The sequence below is a fragment of the Cherax quadricarinatus genome, chromosome 43 (assembly GCF_038502225.1).
Source record: "Cherax quadricarinatus isolate ZL_2023a chromosome 43, ASM3850222v1, whole genome shotgun sequence".
Classification (NCBI taxonomy): domain Eukaryota; kingdom Metazoa; phylum Arthropoda; class Malacostraca; order Decapoda; family Parastacidae; genus Cherax; species Cherax quadricarinatus.
In genome coordinates this window covers 28,383,750-28,400,347 of record NC_091334.1, presented here as the reverse complement: position 1 = coordinate 28,400,347, position 16,598 = coordinate 28,383,750, and the positions used below count along the sequence as shown (strand labels likewise).

The 16,598-nt window shown below is 42.4% G+C and overlaps 1 protein-coding gene across 1 annotated transcript in view; it reads left to right on the top strand.

The window, feature by feature from the left end:
• The first annotated feature begins 1,091 nt into the window (after positions 1 to 1,091).
• Positions 1,092 to 16,598, top strand: part of gammaSnap1 (gamma Soluble NSF attachment protein 1) — a 68,131-nt gene continuing 52,624 nt past the window's right edge. Inside the window, exons 1-2 of the mRNA XM_053784158.2 lie at positions 1,092 to 1,246; positions 13,391 to 13,458. Coding sequence (XP_053640133.1) covers positions 1,188 to 1,246; positions 13,391 to 13,458 — 127 coding nt within the window. The 5' untranslated portion in view covers positions 1,092 to 1,187. The remainder of the gene's footprint in view (positions 1,247 to 13,390; positions 13,459 to 16,598) is intronic.

Genomic DNA, 16,598 nt, shown 5'->3' with positions numbered 1-16,598 from the left:
ACACTTATTGTGTTGTCTCTTAACGTGCTAGTGACACCCCTGCTTTTCATTGGGGGGATGTTGCATCGTCTGCCGAGTCTTTTGCTTTCATAAGGAGTGATTTTCCTGTGCAAGTTTGGTACTAGTCCCTCTAGGATTTTCCAGGTGTAAGATAAGATTTCGTTCGGATTTTTAACCCCGGAGGGTTAGCCACCCAGGATAACTCAAGAAAGTCAGTGCGTCATCGAGGACTGTCTAACTTATTTCCATTGGGGTCCTCAATCTTGTCCCCCAGGATGCCACCCACACCAGTCCACTAACACCCAGGTACCTACTTGCTGCTAGGTGAGCAGGTGTAAGGAAACGTGCACCCCGCCGGGAATCGAACCCGGGCCCTCCGTGTGTGAAGCGGGAGCTTTAGCCACGAGGCCACCGGGCCACCTAAGCCACCAGGCCACCGGGCCACCTAAGCCACCAGGCCACCGGGCCACCTAAGCCACCAGGCCACCGGGCCACGTAAGCCACCAGGCCACCGGACCACCTAAGCCACCAGGCCACCGGACCACCTAAGCCACCAGGCCACCGGGCCACGTAAGCCACCAGGCCACCGGGCCACGTAAGCCACCAGGCCACCGGGCCACCTATGTAATCATGTGTATATAATCATGTATCTCTCCCGCCTGCGTTCCAGGGAGTACAGGTTCAGGAACTTCAAGCGTTCCAGTAACTGAGGTGTTTTATCGCAGTTACGTAAAAGTGCTAGGAGCTTGGTAGAAGTGCTAGGAGTGGTAGAAGTAATAGGAGTGGTAGAAGTGCTAGGAGTGGTAGCAGCGCAGTGCGCATCCCAGCAGACAAGTGAGCAACGCGTGTCAACTAAGATGAATGCGCTAGCAGTGTACTAGTAGGGCGGGTTGGTAGGATACTGTGCTAGGAGTCTGCTAACGCCTTCTTTGGAACCTGTTATCTGCGCAGTGCGTTAGTAGTGCTGGGTGTTAGAAGGCTGCTAGGAGCACTAGGTGCGCAGTGCGCATCATAGCAAACAAATAAGCATCTCGTTTCAGCCAAAATAAGTGCGATAGTAGTGCTGGGTGCTAGGAGGCTGCTAGCAGTGCTGGGAGCCTCCTAGGAACGTCCTAGGAGTCTGCTAGGTGCGCAATGCGCAGTGCGCATCTCGGCAGACAAGTGAACATCGTGTGTCAACAACCAAGATGGCGGCCAACAGGAAGATCGAGGAAGCTCTCTCTCATATCAGAGAGGCAGAAAAGAGGTATTTCTCTCACTCTTTTGCGTCTTTCTCTGCCTCTCTCCCTCCAGCAGTATCTGACGCAGCCGCTGCGTGACGCACGATGACGCAAATTTGTGCATAGTGACGCAAGAGGCGCTAGAAGAGGGGAGGTGGGCCGCCCGTCCCACTCGACGCCTTGTTTTGACGCAGAGATCTTGATCTGAGGAAATGGAGCTGGCTGTTTCGGCGTCAGGAAGTGTGGTAGTGTCTGACGCAGCCGCTGCGTGACGCACGACGACACAAGTTGACGCATAGTGACGCAAGAGGCGCTAGAAGAGGGGAGGTGGGCCGCCCGTCCCACTCGACGCCTTGTTTTGACGCAGGGATCTTGATCCGAGGAAATGGAGCTGGCTGTTTCGGCGTCAGGAAGTGTGGTAGTGTCTGACGCAGCCGCTGCGTGACGCAGGATGACGCAGAGAAGCAAATGACGCATAAAGAGTGAGAAGAATAGTAGCCGCCTGAACACCTTGACAGTGTCGTATGTGGGTTGACAGTGTCATGTGTGGGTTGACAGTGTCATGTGTGGGTTGACAGTGTCATGTGTGGGTTGACAGTGTCATGTGTGGGTTGACAGTGTCATGTGTGGGTTGACAGTGTCATGTGTGGGTTGACAGTGTCATGTGTGGGTTGACAGTGTCAGGTGTGGGTTGACAGTGTCAGGTGTGGGTTGACAGTGTCAGGTGTGGGTTGACAGTGTCAGGTGTGGGTTGACAGTGTCAGGTGTGGGTTGACAGTGTCATGTGTGGGTTGACAGTGTCATGTGTGGGTTGACAGTGTCAGGTGTGGGTTGACAGTGTCAGGTGTGGGTTGACAGTGTCATGTGTGGGTTGACAGTGTCATGTGTGGGTTGACAGTGTCATGTGTGGGTTGACAGTGTCAGGTGTGGGTTGACAGTGTCAGGTGTGGGTTGACAGTGTCAGGTGTGGGTTGACAGTGTCATGTGTGGGTTGACAGTGTCATGTGTGGGTTGACAGTGTCATGTGTGGGTTGACAGTGTCATGTGTGGGTTGACATGTGGGTTGACAGTGTCATGTGTGGGTTGACAGTGTCATGTGTGGGTTGACAGTGTCATGTGTGGGTTGAGTGTCATGTGTGGGTTGACAGTGTCATGTGTGGGTTGACAGTGTCATGTGTGTTGACAGTGTGTGTGGGTTGACAGTGTCATGTGTGGGTTGACAGTGTCATGTGTGGGTTGACAGTGTCATGTGTGGGTTGACAGTGTCGTATGTGGGTTGACAGTGTCATGTGTGGGTTGACAGTGTCATGTGTGGGTTGACAGTGTCATGTGTGGGTTGACAGTGTCATGTGTGGGTTGACAGTGTCGTATGTGGGTTGACAGTGTCATGTGTGGGTTGACAGTGTCATGTGTGGGTTGACAGTGTCATGTGTGGGTTGACAGTGTCGTATGTGGGTTGACAGTGTCATGTGTGGGTTGACAGTGTCATGTGTGGGTTGACAGTGTCATGTGTGGGTTGACAGTGTCATGTGTGGGTTGACAGTGTCGTATGTGGGTTGACAGTGTCATGTGTGGGTTGAGTGTCATGTGTGGGTTGACAGTGTCATGTGTGGGTTGACAGTGTCATGTGTGGGTTGACAGTGTCGTATGTGGGTTGACAGTGTCATGTGTGGGTTGAGTGTCATGTGTGGGTTGACAGTGTCATGTGTGGGTTGACAGTGTCATGTGTGGTTTGACAGTGTCATGTGTGGGTTGACAGTGTCATGTGTGGGTTGACTGTTGTGTGTGGGTTGACAGTGGCATGTGTGGGTTGACAGTGCCATGTGTGGGTTGGCAGTGTCATGTGTGGGTTGACAGTGTCAGGTGTGGGTTGACAGTGTCGTGTGTGGGTTGACAGTGTCATGTGTGGGTTGACAGTGTCATGTGAGGGTTAACAATGTCATGTGTGTGGGTTGACAGTGTCATGTGAGGGTTGACAGTGTCATGTGTGGGTTGACAGTGTCATGTGTGGGTTGACAGTGTTGTGTGTGGGTTGACAGTGTCATGTGTGGGTTGACAGTGTCATGTGTGGGTTGACAGTGTCATGTGAGGGTTGCCAGTGTTATGTGAGGGTTAACAATGTCATGTGTGTGGGTTGACAGTGTCATGTGAGGGTTGACAGTGTCATGTGAGGGTTAACAATGTTATATGAGGGTTAACAATGTCATATGAGGGTTGACAGTGTCTTGTAAGGATTAACAGTGTCATGTGAGGGTTGCCAGTGTCATGTGTGGGTTGACAGTGTCATGTGTGGGTTGACAGTGTCATGTGAGGGTTGCCAGTGCCATTGTGAGGGTTGACAGTGTCTTGTGAGGATTAACAGTGTCATGTGAGGGTTGACAGTGTCATGCGAGGGTTGACAGTGTCTTGTGAGGATTATCAGCGTCATGTGAGGGTTGCCAGTGTCATGTGAGGGTTGCCAGTGTCATGTGAGGGTTGCCAGTGTCATGTGAGGGTTAACAATGTCAAGTGTTGTACCTGTCTGAGAGTGTGTCACACAGTGTTCATACACTGTTTATCTTCCTTTGCATAATTAAGGTTAAAAAATAAAAGGCCCTGAATGTAGCTTGTATACAGTTGGATGAATCTTATTGTGGCTAGCTGGTCCAGTGGCTAACGCGACGGTCTGGAGTTTTGAGACTCTCTGATCGCGGGTTATATCCCCGCCCATGGTATGGTTTGCTTCAGTTTACTTAGTTCAGTAATATTTTGTAATAAACAATGAGATGTGGGGTGGGTTGTCTTTGGTCGTTGTTAAGTCCATGAACCTTCAACCATTGTCTAGTATATACTGTTATTTGTATTACTGAAAATGCAAGGGAATTACTTCATTTTTTATTCAGAAATAGTCTGCACAAAGGAGAGAGGAGCTTACGACAATGTTTCGGTCCACTTGGACGATTTACAAAGTCACACTGACAGAAAAGAGTGAGAGAGCCAGTATATGTGGGCGAGGGGGACAAGGACGGGAGAAGAGGAAGTAGTAGTAGTGGTAAGGTTAGTAGTGGAAGTAGTAGCAGAAAAAATATTGGTAGTTGAGTGGTACAAGAGAGAGTCAGGGGGACTGAAGGGTGAAGAGAGGTAATGGTAATAGTAATAGTAAAAAAGGAGCACTGCAGGAGAGCTGAGGACTCACAAGGGTTAGGACCGAAAATGCAGAGGATGAAAACTGATTTACAGAACACATTTAGGCAGAAGAAATGAAAACAAAGAAAGAAAAGGAAAAAATTGGAAAGAAGAGGTAGGGAGAGGAGGAGAAAGGATCAGGTTAAGTCAGGAGTGTCCTGAGGTTTGGAGTGTTTGACAATATGCAGGTTATTTGCATATTGTTCCAGTCACAGTATTATTTTTTTGTTCTTTATTTTTATTGTAATAAATTTATTGTATACTAAATGATTTGCTTGCAGTTAATTTTGCAGCAGTGAAATGGAGCTAACGACCCTTGGGTAGTTAACTGTATGAGAAGTCCTTCTTGATAGTCTGTGTCTAGTTCTTAAGGAACATTTAAGCCTGAAATGCATTACAGGTCCGCCATCACAAATCCAGCAATCAGTTATTTGGTTCCTTCAGTTATTCGGCACTAATTTCGGCTAGCATAATTTCAAATTTCCAGGGTCGCCACACCAACCTGCTGGTACTGTTTGGTGGCACTACTTGCTGCATAAGTCATTCTAATTTCTTTTTCTCCATTTATTGTTATAACCTGCTTACTTTTAGCCCTAGCCGTGGTTCCAATGAATAAAAGAAATACTTATCGTTGTGTAAAGCACCTACACAGTACATAGTCCATTAAAGATAAGGTGGCTTTGAAGCCACTGTCAGTTGCCATGAGCTCAGTCTCATGATGCAGGAGAATATGCTTTATTATTACGCTAATAAGGCAGGGGTCCACTGTACGTATTCTCATTTTTTCGGTCTCATTTGATAGAATGGAAGATATATTACAGAAATAGATATGATTTTGATTGCTTTCAGGACGAAAAGTACATACAGTGTACCTTGAAATTGTACTCACAGTAGCGGAAATATTCTATTCTTTAGCGATGCTCAAGAGTAAACAAATGACGTCACCATCCAATAACTGTCTGCCTGCCAGTCCAAATTCCAATACGTAGGCAAGAATGGGTTGACATTATTTATACAATTATTACAATAATGCACTAGTCAGCATAACAGTAAATCTCCTATTTTTTGTATGCATAAAAATTCCAAATGATAAGCAAGAGTAATATGAGAGGGGCCTGGAGCCATGACTAACAAACAGAGAAAATGTTATTTTAGTGCCAGGAATGTCTGCATTCCTGGCACTAAAATAACATTATTTTGAAAATTTGCACCTTATTTTGAAATTGGCATCTGTTGAAATTTGTGTGAAATTGGCCAAATTGCCAATTGCGTACGTATAGAGAACCTAAGATATCCCAAAAAAGTCAAAGTGACTTATTACTAGTACCTGGCTTTGGCTTGCCATATATGATTTTTGGTAAATATTTTTTTTTTCTCAGTTGTGTGTTGGGCTATCATATTGAAACTTGGGCAGTGTATGATGGAAAGATGCTTAACATATACCAAAAATAAAAAAGATGGATTATAAATAAGGGAGTTCACTTCTCAGCCATTAGTTGTCTCTTTGCGGTATATTTTCGTATGGTTTTTATGGTTGTATTCTCGTTTTTTGGTCTCATTTGATAGAATGGAAGATATATTAAAGAAATAAACATAGCGAAATAAAATTAGCAAAATCAGATGAACCCCAACTCCCACCAACAGAAACAGCAAACAGACTCAATGATTTCTTCTCCACTATAGGACAAAACCTTGCCAATAAAATCCCAAGCTCAGATACCCCACCAAATGACTACCTCACCGGCAACTACCCGAACACACTGTTCCTAGCTCCGACTAACCCATACGAAGTCTCCCTTATTATCAACGCACTAAAAAACAAGGCAGGAGATTTAAATACCTTACCACCCTTTATATACAAAAAAGTGTCACAAGTGCTATCACCAATCATTGCAACACTCTTTAACAAATCCATTGAATCCTCCACCTTCCCTACAGTACTCAAAATAGCAAGGGTCACCCCGATCCACAAAGGAGGAGACCAAACAGAGTTGAATAACTATAGGCCAATATCCAACTTACACCCTCTCTCAAAAATCTTCGAAAAATTAATTCATAAACGAATCTACTCCTACCTTATCTCCCAAAACATACTCAACCCCTGCCAATTTGGATTCAGGCCTAATAAAAATACTAATGATGCTATTATACACATGCTAGAACATATATACACTGCAATAGAGAAAAAAGAAGTCCCACTGGGGATCTTCATTGACTTACGTAAAGCTTTTGATACAGTTGACCATGACTTGCTCCACGTAAAATTATCACACTATGGTATAAGAGGGCACTCCCTCAACTACCTCAAGTCATACCTCAGCAACAGAAGCCAATATGTGTACGCAAATGGGGCAAACTCTTCTGCACAACCAATTACAGTTGGTGTCCCACAGGGAAGTGTCCTTGGCCCTCTTCTCTTTCTCCTATACATAAATGACCTACCAAATGCTTCTCAATTACTCAAACCCACACTATTTGCTGATGACACAACATACGTCTTCTCCCACCCGAGCCCAGTCACGCTAGCCAATACTGTAAATACCGAATTACAGAAAATATCTACCTGGATGAGTACTAACAAACTTACACTAAACATTGACAAAACCTACTTCATTCAGTTTGGTAACAGAGCTACAGATGTCCCTCTTAACATAATGATAAACGGATCACCTATCACAAAGCTAACAGAGGGAAAATTCTTAGGAATCCACCTTGATAATAGACTCAAATTTCATACACATATACAACAAATTTCTAAGAAAATTTCCAAGACTGTAGGCATACTATCGAAGATACGGTACTATGCTCCACAGTCAGCCCTCCTGGCCCTATATCACTCTCTTATTTACCCCTATCTCACCTATGGAATTTGTGCATGGGGCTCAACAACAAGTAACCATCTCAGACCACTAATTACCCAACAAAAGGCTGCAGTTAGAATGATAACAAATTCTCACTACAGGCAGCACACTCCACCAATATTCAATACACTCAACCTACTCACCATACAAAACATCCATACTTATTACTGCACCTATTACATACATAGAACACTCAACTCTGATATTAACCCTCCCCTCAAACATCTCCTTGCCAACCTCAACAGAACACATGACCATAACACAAGGCACAGATCACTCTTTGATATTCCTCGTGTCCATCTCACGCTATGCAAAAACTCAATGCACATAAAAGGCCCTAAAATCTGGAATTCATTACCTGTTAATATAAAAGAAACACTACCTGTTTATAAATTCAAGTCTCTTCTCAAAGATCACTTACTCACCCAAAACCAAATAAATACTGAATAACTGAACCTTATAAATTGTATATCTTAAATGTTTCTCACAATTATATCACATAAATGTTAAACCTAAAACCCAATCTAACTTTATTATTTTTTAAATTCACTACCTAACAGAATACTCCATTCTACTGAATTTACAACAATGCATGCAACCATATGACCTGTCTTTGTAATACTCACTTGTGCTTTATAGTAATCAGTTTACATTAATGTTTTTCACTGATTTCATCATTGCTTAGTTAATCTTAAGTTAATTTTAAGCCAGCCCGTAATGCTATGCATAGTATAAGTGGCTTTGGCATGCTGCTCTTATCTGTATTTTTTTTTGTACCTCTGTAAGTGTGCTCAAATTATAAATAAATAAATAAATAAATAAATAATTTTGATTGCTTTCATGACGAAAAGTACCTTGAAATTGAGCTCAAAGTAGCGGAAATGTTTGATTTTTGCCGATGTTCAATGAACTTTGTGTAAGTCAAGTTGGTTAATTTTATTAAGTGTATTCTAACCTAACCACTCTGTTATCCTGCAAACTCAGTAATCCGGCACGCTACAGGTCCCAATGATGCCGGATTTGTGATGGAGGACCTGTACATGACAAGTGGCTTTTTTTTTGTGCCTTTTTTTTTACTTTCAAATGCATATATAAGCCTGATAACATGTTTACACTATCATTTATTAAGTGAGCAATAGTTAGGCCTAAAAAATACACATACAGTACACACACTACATAGATTAAAATATTTTCGTTCAAAGCTTATAGTGAGTGGTGACTACATTTATTGTAGGAAGTCTGAATAAATGAATAATGGGTATAATTGAAAACCACTGCATTAGGGAAATGCCGTTAAGCGAAGCATTGTTGACTACCTCGCATTAGTATTAAGATTAAATAAGATTTTAATAAAGTTAACCACTATTATCTTGTCTAGTTTTAGGTACACCTACCATCCGACTTACGACCGAGTTCGGTTCCGAGAAACCGGTTGTAAGTCAAAATGGACGTAGTCGAAATTTACTACTGAATATCAACATAACATTTTTGTAATGACTTTATTTTATTGTTTTATTTTGGTATTTCATGTTTTACTTTACTTTTTATGCTGTTAGTACTGTATTTTATACTGTAAGGTTTAGGATAAACACTGTGTACAACACAAACACTTGTTTATTTCCCAGAAATTTGGCATAAAAAACACAGTCGTAATTCGAGTCATCGTATGTCGAGTAGGTCTTAAGTCGGATGGTAGGTGTAGTTATTATGTACTAGGATTAGTCTGCTTGAAATGCCCCGGCATGATAGTGACTTTCTTTGTACTTAGCAAACCAAAATTGTAATTATACATTGCAACCTTTAAAAAAAAAATAAATTGTTATCTTTAAAGTGAGCCCCGCCTGTACATTATTTGTGTAGCATAAAGAAATAAACATCATTATTTTGATTATCAATCTGTTAACTTAAAACCTGACAATAACAACAACAACGCCTGCAGACAACCTGAGAAGCTTTTGTTATTTTATCTTTTTTTATTCACATTTTCTTTGATAGGTGGATATTACTCTGGGCACATATATATAGTAAAAAAATCTTGTTTTAGCTGGTAAAATGTGGTAGTTTATACTGATGGTTGCAGGTAATAGTGATTTTGGTGGAAGCCGGTGATAGTTGTGGCAAGTAATAGTTGTGGAACCGCCTGTCATATGTTTGCACGGGTATTGTACAGGGCCACATCAACCCTCCCAACACATTTCCATATCAACAATGACAACTACAGTGAAGAGAATATTTGATTATTTTTGAGTTTTGACGGCTTATAAAGCTTTTAAAAAATATTTAGTTGGCTATTTTGGGGATATATGAACGTAACCCAATTTTTCCCACATATTCTTCAGTTTGTCTCAGATGGTTTTTTTGATAAGATGCCATTTTCAGGAATATAACTCTTGTTTTAACTGACGATCAACTGTATAATTAAAGTAACATCAGGGGGGGATATAGTGTTGGAGTGGTTGGTACTTTTGTTTAATAAATGTATGAAAGAGGGGAAGGTACCTAGGGATTGGCGGAGAGCATGTATAGTCCCTTTATATAAAGGGAAAGGGGACTAAAGAGATTGTAAAAATTATAGAGGAATAAGTTTATTGAGTATACCAGGAAAAGTGTACGGTAGGGTTATAATTGAAAGAATTAGAGGTAAGACAGAAGGTAGGATTGCGGATGAGCAAGGAGGTTTCAGAGTGGGTAGGGGATGTGTAGATCAAGTGTTTACATTGAAGCATATATGTGAACAGTATTTAGATAAAGGTAGGGAAGTTTTTATTGCATTTATGGATTTAGAAAAGGCATATGATAGAGTGGATAAGGGAGCAATGTGGCAGATGTTGCAAGTATATGGAATAGGTGGTAAGTTACTAAATGCTGTAAAGAGTTTTTATGAGGATAGTGAGGCTCAGGTTAGGGTGTGTAGAAGAGAGGGAGACTACTTCCCGGTAAAAGTAGGTCTTAGACAGGGATGTGTAATGTCACCATGGTTGTTTAATATATTTATAGATGGGGTTGTAAAAGAAGTAAATGCTAGGGTGTTCGGGAGAGGGGTGGGATTAAATTATGGGGAATCATATTCAAAATGGGAATTAACACAGTTACTTTTTGCTGATGATACTGTGCTTATGGGAGATTCTAAAGAAAAATTGCAAAGGTTAGTGGATGAGTTTGGGAATGTGTGTAAAGGTAGAAAGTTGAAAGTGAACATAGAAAAGAGTAAGGTGATGAGTGTATCAAATGATTTAGATAAAGAAAAATTGGATATCAAGTTGGGGAGGAGGAGTATGGAAGAAGTGAATGTTTTCAGATACTTGGGAGTTGACGTGTCGGCGGATGGATTTATGAAGGATGAGGTTAATCATAGAATTGATGAGGGAAAAAAGGTGAGTGGTGCATTGAGGTGTATGTGGAGCAAAAAAACGTTATCTATGGAGGCAAAGAAGGGAATGTATGAAAGTATAGTATGTAGTACCAACACTCTTATATGGGTGTGAAGCTTGGGTGGTAAATGCAGCAGCGAGGAGACTGTTGGAGGCAGTGGAGATGTCCTGTCTAAGGGCAATGTGTGATGTAAATATTATGCAGAAAATTCAGAGTGTAGAAATTAGGAAAAGGTGTGGAGTTAATAAAAGTATTAGTCAGAGGGTAGAAGAGGGGTTGTTGAGGTGGTTTGGTCATTTAGAGAGAATGGATCAAAGTAGAATGACATGGAAAGCATATAAATCTATAGGGGAAGGAAGGCGAGGTAGGGGTCATCCTCGAAAGAGTTGGAGAGAGGGGGTAAAGGAGGTTTTGTGGGCAAGGGGCTTGGACTTCCAGCAAGCGTGCGTGAGCATGTTAGATAGGAGTGAATGGAGACGAATGGTACTTGGGACCTGACGATCTGTTGGAGTGTGAGCAGGGTAATATTTAGTGAAGGGATTCAGGGAAACCGGTTATTTTCATATAGTTGGACTTGAGTCCTGGAAATGGGAAGTACAATGCCTGCACTTTAAAGGAGGAGTTTGGGATATTGGCAGTTTGGAGGGATATGTTGTGTATCTTTATACGTATATGCTTCTAAACTGTTGTATTCTGAGCACCTCTGCAAAAACAGTGATTATGTGTGAGTGTGGTGAAAGTGTTGAATGATGATGAAAGCATTTTCTTGTTGGGGATTTTCTTTCTTTTTTGGGTCACCCTGCCTTGGTGGGAGATGGCCGACTTGTTGAAAAAAAAAAAAAATCTGTAGAATTAAATAAGGATGGGTATAGTGAGCTTAGGTGATTATCAGTGATGTAATTGTTAACTTGGGATTAGTAGTGGGAAACTTTTGCTGGCTAAGTTTGTTTCTATGGTGGAGAAGTAAGTTCTTGGTGTAACACACACCAGTGTAACACACCTCATTTTAATGCACTTCACTGTGACACACCTCAGTGTAACAACTCAGTGTAACACAACTCTGTGTAATGTACCTCAATTTACTCTGTCATTAACCTTTTCAGGGTTTCTGACGTACTAGTACAGCTTACGCACCAGGATTATTGACATACTAAAACGCCTAAATTCTAGTGCCTTCAAATCTAGCGAGAGAAAGCTGGTAGGCCTACATATGAAAGAATGGATCTGTGTTGTCAGTGTGCACAGTATAAAAAAAATCCTGCAGCTCACAGTGCGTAATGAGAAAAAAAACAACTTTGACGGTGTTTTTGGATTAAAACAGCGAATTTGCACTGTACAGTGGACCCCCGCATAACGATCACCTCCGAATGCGACCAATTATGTAAGTGTATTTATGTAAGTGCGTTTGTACGTGTATGTTTGGGGGTCTGAAATGGACTAATCTACTTCACAATATTCCTTATGGGAACAAATTCGGTCAGTACTGGCACCTGAACATACTTCTGGATTGAAAAAATATCGTTAACCGGGGGTCCACTGTATTTTCCTATGGTATTTATGGTTGTATTCTAGATTTCCTGATCTCATTTTATAGAATGGAAGACATATTTACAGAAATTGAGATGATTTTGATTGGTTTCACAATGAAAAGTACCTTGAAATTGAGCTCCAAGTAGCAGAAATGTTCAATTTTTACCAAAGTTCAAAAGTAAACAAATCATGCCAAGCGTCCAATACTCGTCAACTGGTGAGTCTAATATTCTTTCACAAGTGTGCTGATGTTATTTATACCATTTCTACACTAAAGCAGTAGCCTGCATAACAGTAAAGCTTTTATTTTTTGTGAGCATAAAAATTCGAAGTGGAAAGCAGTGTAAGAGGGGCCTGAGGACGTGACTAACGAACAGAGAACTTGTTATTTTAGTCCCAGGAATGTCTGTCTTGTTTATTCTGGACCCTATTTGGAAATTGGCATCTTCTGAAATTTGTGTGAAATTGGCAAAATTCCCAATTTCTAACCACTTTATTGGATAGTTGAAATTGATAAATGGGTGGTTTCTTGTACCAATTCAATAGAAAAAATGGAGTTCTAGCGAAATAAATATGATTTTTGTCGACTAGTACACAGGAATTGGCCAAAAATAGGGCTCAAAGTGGGCGAAATCTCCGACGCGTAAACAGCGTTAGAGTGCTAACTTCGCAAGAGCATAATTCCTTAAGTTTCCCAGCAAATTTCATACTTTTGGTGCCATTATGATCGGGAAAAGATTCTCTTATCATTTCATAAGAAAAAATAATTTGTTTTTTCCGAAAAATTTTCGACCCTGAGAATGAGTTTAGGAGAGGGCCTCTCGACCCTGAAAGGGTTAATACTGTATAAATAGTTCATTCATTCATTTAGTCTCATTGATCTTTGAATACTTACCTAAACATAGTTTTCCAGAGAGTGTTCCAGGTCTTTCTTGTATTTCCTTCTTCCATAAACCTGCAAGCATAAGTTTCTTTGTATAACTGTATTACCTTGTTCACTGAACATTGATCTACAGTCAGCTCTCTTAGTAACCTAGTCTCTAACCTCCTCATTGCTGCATTGTTTACAAATGTCATTAACAGAAATGCTAGTAGGTGCTACTCTGTTACCTGTGTAGTACACAGCCACCAGTGACTATACCTGGAGAGGGTTCCGGGGGGGTCAATGCCCCTGCGGTATTGTCAGTGTATGTCAGTGTAGAGCAATATTTGTCTGTATTAATATTTCTCTCTTGCTTACAGTCTCAAGACCAGTTTGTTGAAGTGGAAACCGGACTATGACCTTGCTGCTGATGAGTACAGTGCTGCAGGTGAGTACATTGCTACAGGTGAGTACAGTGCTGCTGAGTGCAGTGCTGCTGCTGAGTACAGTGCTGCTGAGTACAGTGCTGCTGCTGAGTACAGTGCTGCTGAGTACAGTTTCACTGATGAGTACAGTGCTGCAGGTGAGTACAGTGCTACCTCCACTACTTCACTCTTCAGATTGTTCCACTTCCTGACAACTCTATGACTGAAGAAATACTTCCTGACATCCCTTTGACTCATCTGAGTCTTCAACTTCCAATTGTGACCCCTTGTTTCTGTGTCCCATCTCTGGAACATCCTGTCTTTGTCCACCTTTTCTATTCCATGCAGTATTTTGTATGTTGTCATCACGTCTCCCCTGACCCTCCTGTCCTCCAGTGTCGTCATGCCAATTACTCTTAACCTTTCATCGTAGGACAATCCCCTTAGCTTTGGGACTAGTCTTGTTATTGTGGCAACGTTTCACTCTCCAGGAGCTTTATCAATTGATAAAGCTCCTGGAGAGTGAAACGTTGCCACAATAAAATGTCACATTACGTACTAGTCTTGTTGCAAGCCTTTGCACTTTCTCTAGTTTCTTGATGTGCTTGACCAGGTGTGGGTTCCAAACTGGTGCTGCATACTCCAGTATGGGCCTGACATATATGATATACAGAGTCTTGAACGATTCCTTATTGAGGTATCGGAACGCTATCCTTAGGTTTGCCAGACGCCCGTATGCTGCAGCAGTTATCTGATTGATGTGTGCCTCAGGAGATGTGCTCAGTATTATACTCACCCCAAGATCTTTTTCCTTAAGTGAGGTATGCAGTCTTTGGCCACCTAGACTAGACTCTGATCTTCATGACTTTGCATTTGGCAGGGTTAAATTCAAGGAGCCATTTGCTGGACCAGGCTTTTAGGCTGTCCAGGTCTCTGTAGTTTACCTGGAGTTTACCTGGAGAGAGTTCCGGGGGTCAACGCCCCCGCGGCCCGGTCTGTGACCAGGCCTCCTGGTGGATCAGAGCCTGATCAACCAGGCTGTTGCTGCTGGCTGCACGCAAACCAACGTACGAGCCACAGCCCGGCTGATCAGGAACTGACTTTAGGTGCTTGTCCAGTGCCAGCTTGAAGACTGCCAGGGGTCTGTTGGTAATCCCCCTTATGTGTGCTGGGAGGCAGTTGAACAGTCTCGGGCCCCTGACACTTATTGTATGGTCTCTTAACGTGCTAGTGACACCCCTGCTTTTCATTGGGGGGATGGTGCATCATCTGCCAAGTCTTTTGCTTTCGTAGTGAGTGATTTTCGTGTGCAAGTTCGGTACTAGTCCCTCTAGGATTTTCCAGGTGTATATAATCATGTATCTCTCCCTCCTGCATTCCAGGGAATACATGTTTAGGAACCTCAAGCGCTCCCAGTAATTGAGGTGTTTTATCTCCGTTATGCGCACCGTGAAAGTTCTCTGTACATTTTCTAGGTCGGCAATTTCACCTGCCTTGAAAGGTGCTGTTAGTGTGCAGCAATATTCCAGCCTAGATAGAACAAGTGACCTGAAGAGTGTCATCATGGGCTTGGCCTCCCTAGTTTTGAAGGTTCTCATTATCCATCCTGTCATTTTTCTAGCAGATGCGATTGATACAATGTTATGGTCCTTGAAGGTGAGATCCTCCGACATGATCACTCCCAGGTCTTTGACGTTGGTGTTTTGCTCTATTTTGTGGCCAGAATTTGTTTTGTACTCTGATGAAGATTTAATTTCCTCATGTTTACCATATCTGAGTAATTGAAATTTCTCATCGTTGAACTTCATATTGTTTTCTGCAGCCCACTGAAAGATTTGGTTGATGTCCGCCTGGAGCCTTGCAGTGTCTGCACTGCCTGAACCTCAATCGTTTTGATTCTCCTCATTAACTTCACATCATCTGCAAACAAGGTCACTTCTGAGTCTGTCCCTTCTGTGATGTCATTCACATATACCAAAAACAGCACAGGTCCTAGGACCGACCCCTGTGCAACCCCTCTTGTCACAGGTGCCCACTCTGACACCTCGTCATGTACCATGACTCGTTGCTTCCCTGTCAGATACTCTCTGATCCATTGCAGTGCCTAATCCTCTAGCTTTTACATTAACCTCTTGTTATGAACTGTGTTGCAGCCCTTCTTGCAGTCCAAGAAAATGCAGTCTATCCACCCTTCTCTCTCCTGTCTTACTTCTGTCACCTTGTCATAAAACTCCCGTAGGTTCGTGACACAGGATTTTCCTTCCCTGAAACCTTGCTGGTTGTTAATTATACACTGGTTTCTTTCCAGGTGCTCCCCCACTCTCCTCCTGATGATCTTCTCCATGACTTTGCATACTATACACGTTAGTGACACAAGTCTGTAGTTTAATGCCTCATGTCTGTCTCCTTTTTTAAAAATTGGGACTACATTTGCCGTCTTCCATACCTCAGGTAGTTGTCCAGTTTCAATGGATATGTTGAAGAATTGAGACACTTATGCAACACATGGGAATCTTTATTGAAGAAACGTTTCGCCACACAGTGGCTTCATCAGTCCAATACAAAGTAGAAGTGGGTAAGGAGAGTAGAAGTTTGAGGTAATCAGTCCCTCAACCTGGAATCGATGTGTTCAGTCCATCACTCTTGTAGGAAGTGCAGCATAGGGCCAGAGAGGTGGCTTATATACTGCGGTGAGATGAGTTGAAGCAGGAGGAGGCGGGATCACTTGTCGGTTTTCAAAACCATTCATCACATCTGTCAGACACTGCAACATCATGGGATCTTGGTACAAAGACTTCAACGCTTGCCCAACCTTTGGACGACGACCTACTTACACTAGTGGCAGGTCCCACTGTGATCCCGCCTCCTCCTGCTTCAACTCATTTCACCGCAGTATATAAGCCACCTCTCTGGTCCTATGCTGCACTTCCTACAAGAGTGATGGACTGAACACATCGATTCCAGGTTGAGGGACTGATTACCTCAAACTTCTACTCTCCTTACCCACTTCTACTTTGTATTGGACTGATGAAGCCACTGTGTGGCGAAACGTTTCTTCAATAAAGATTCCCATGTGTTGCATAAGTGTCTCAATTCTTCAACTTGTCGGTTTTCAAAACTATTCATTCAATGGATATGTTGGAGATTTTTGTTAGTGGCACAC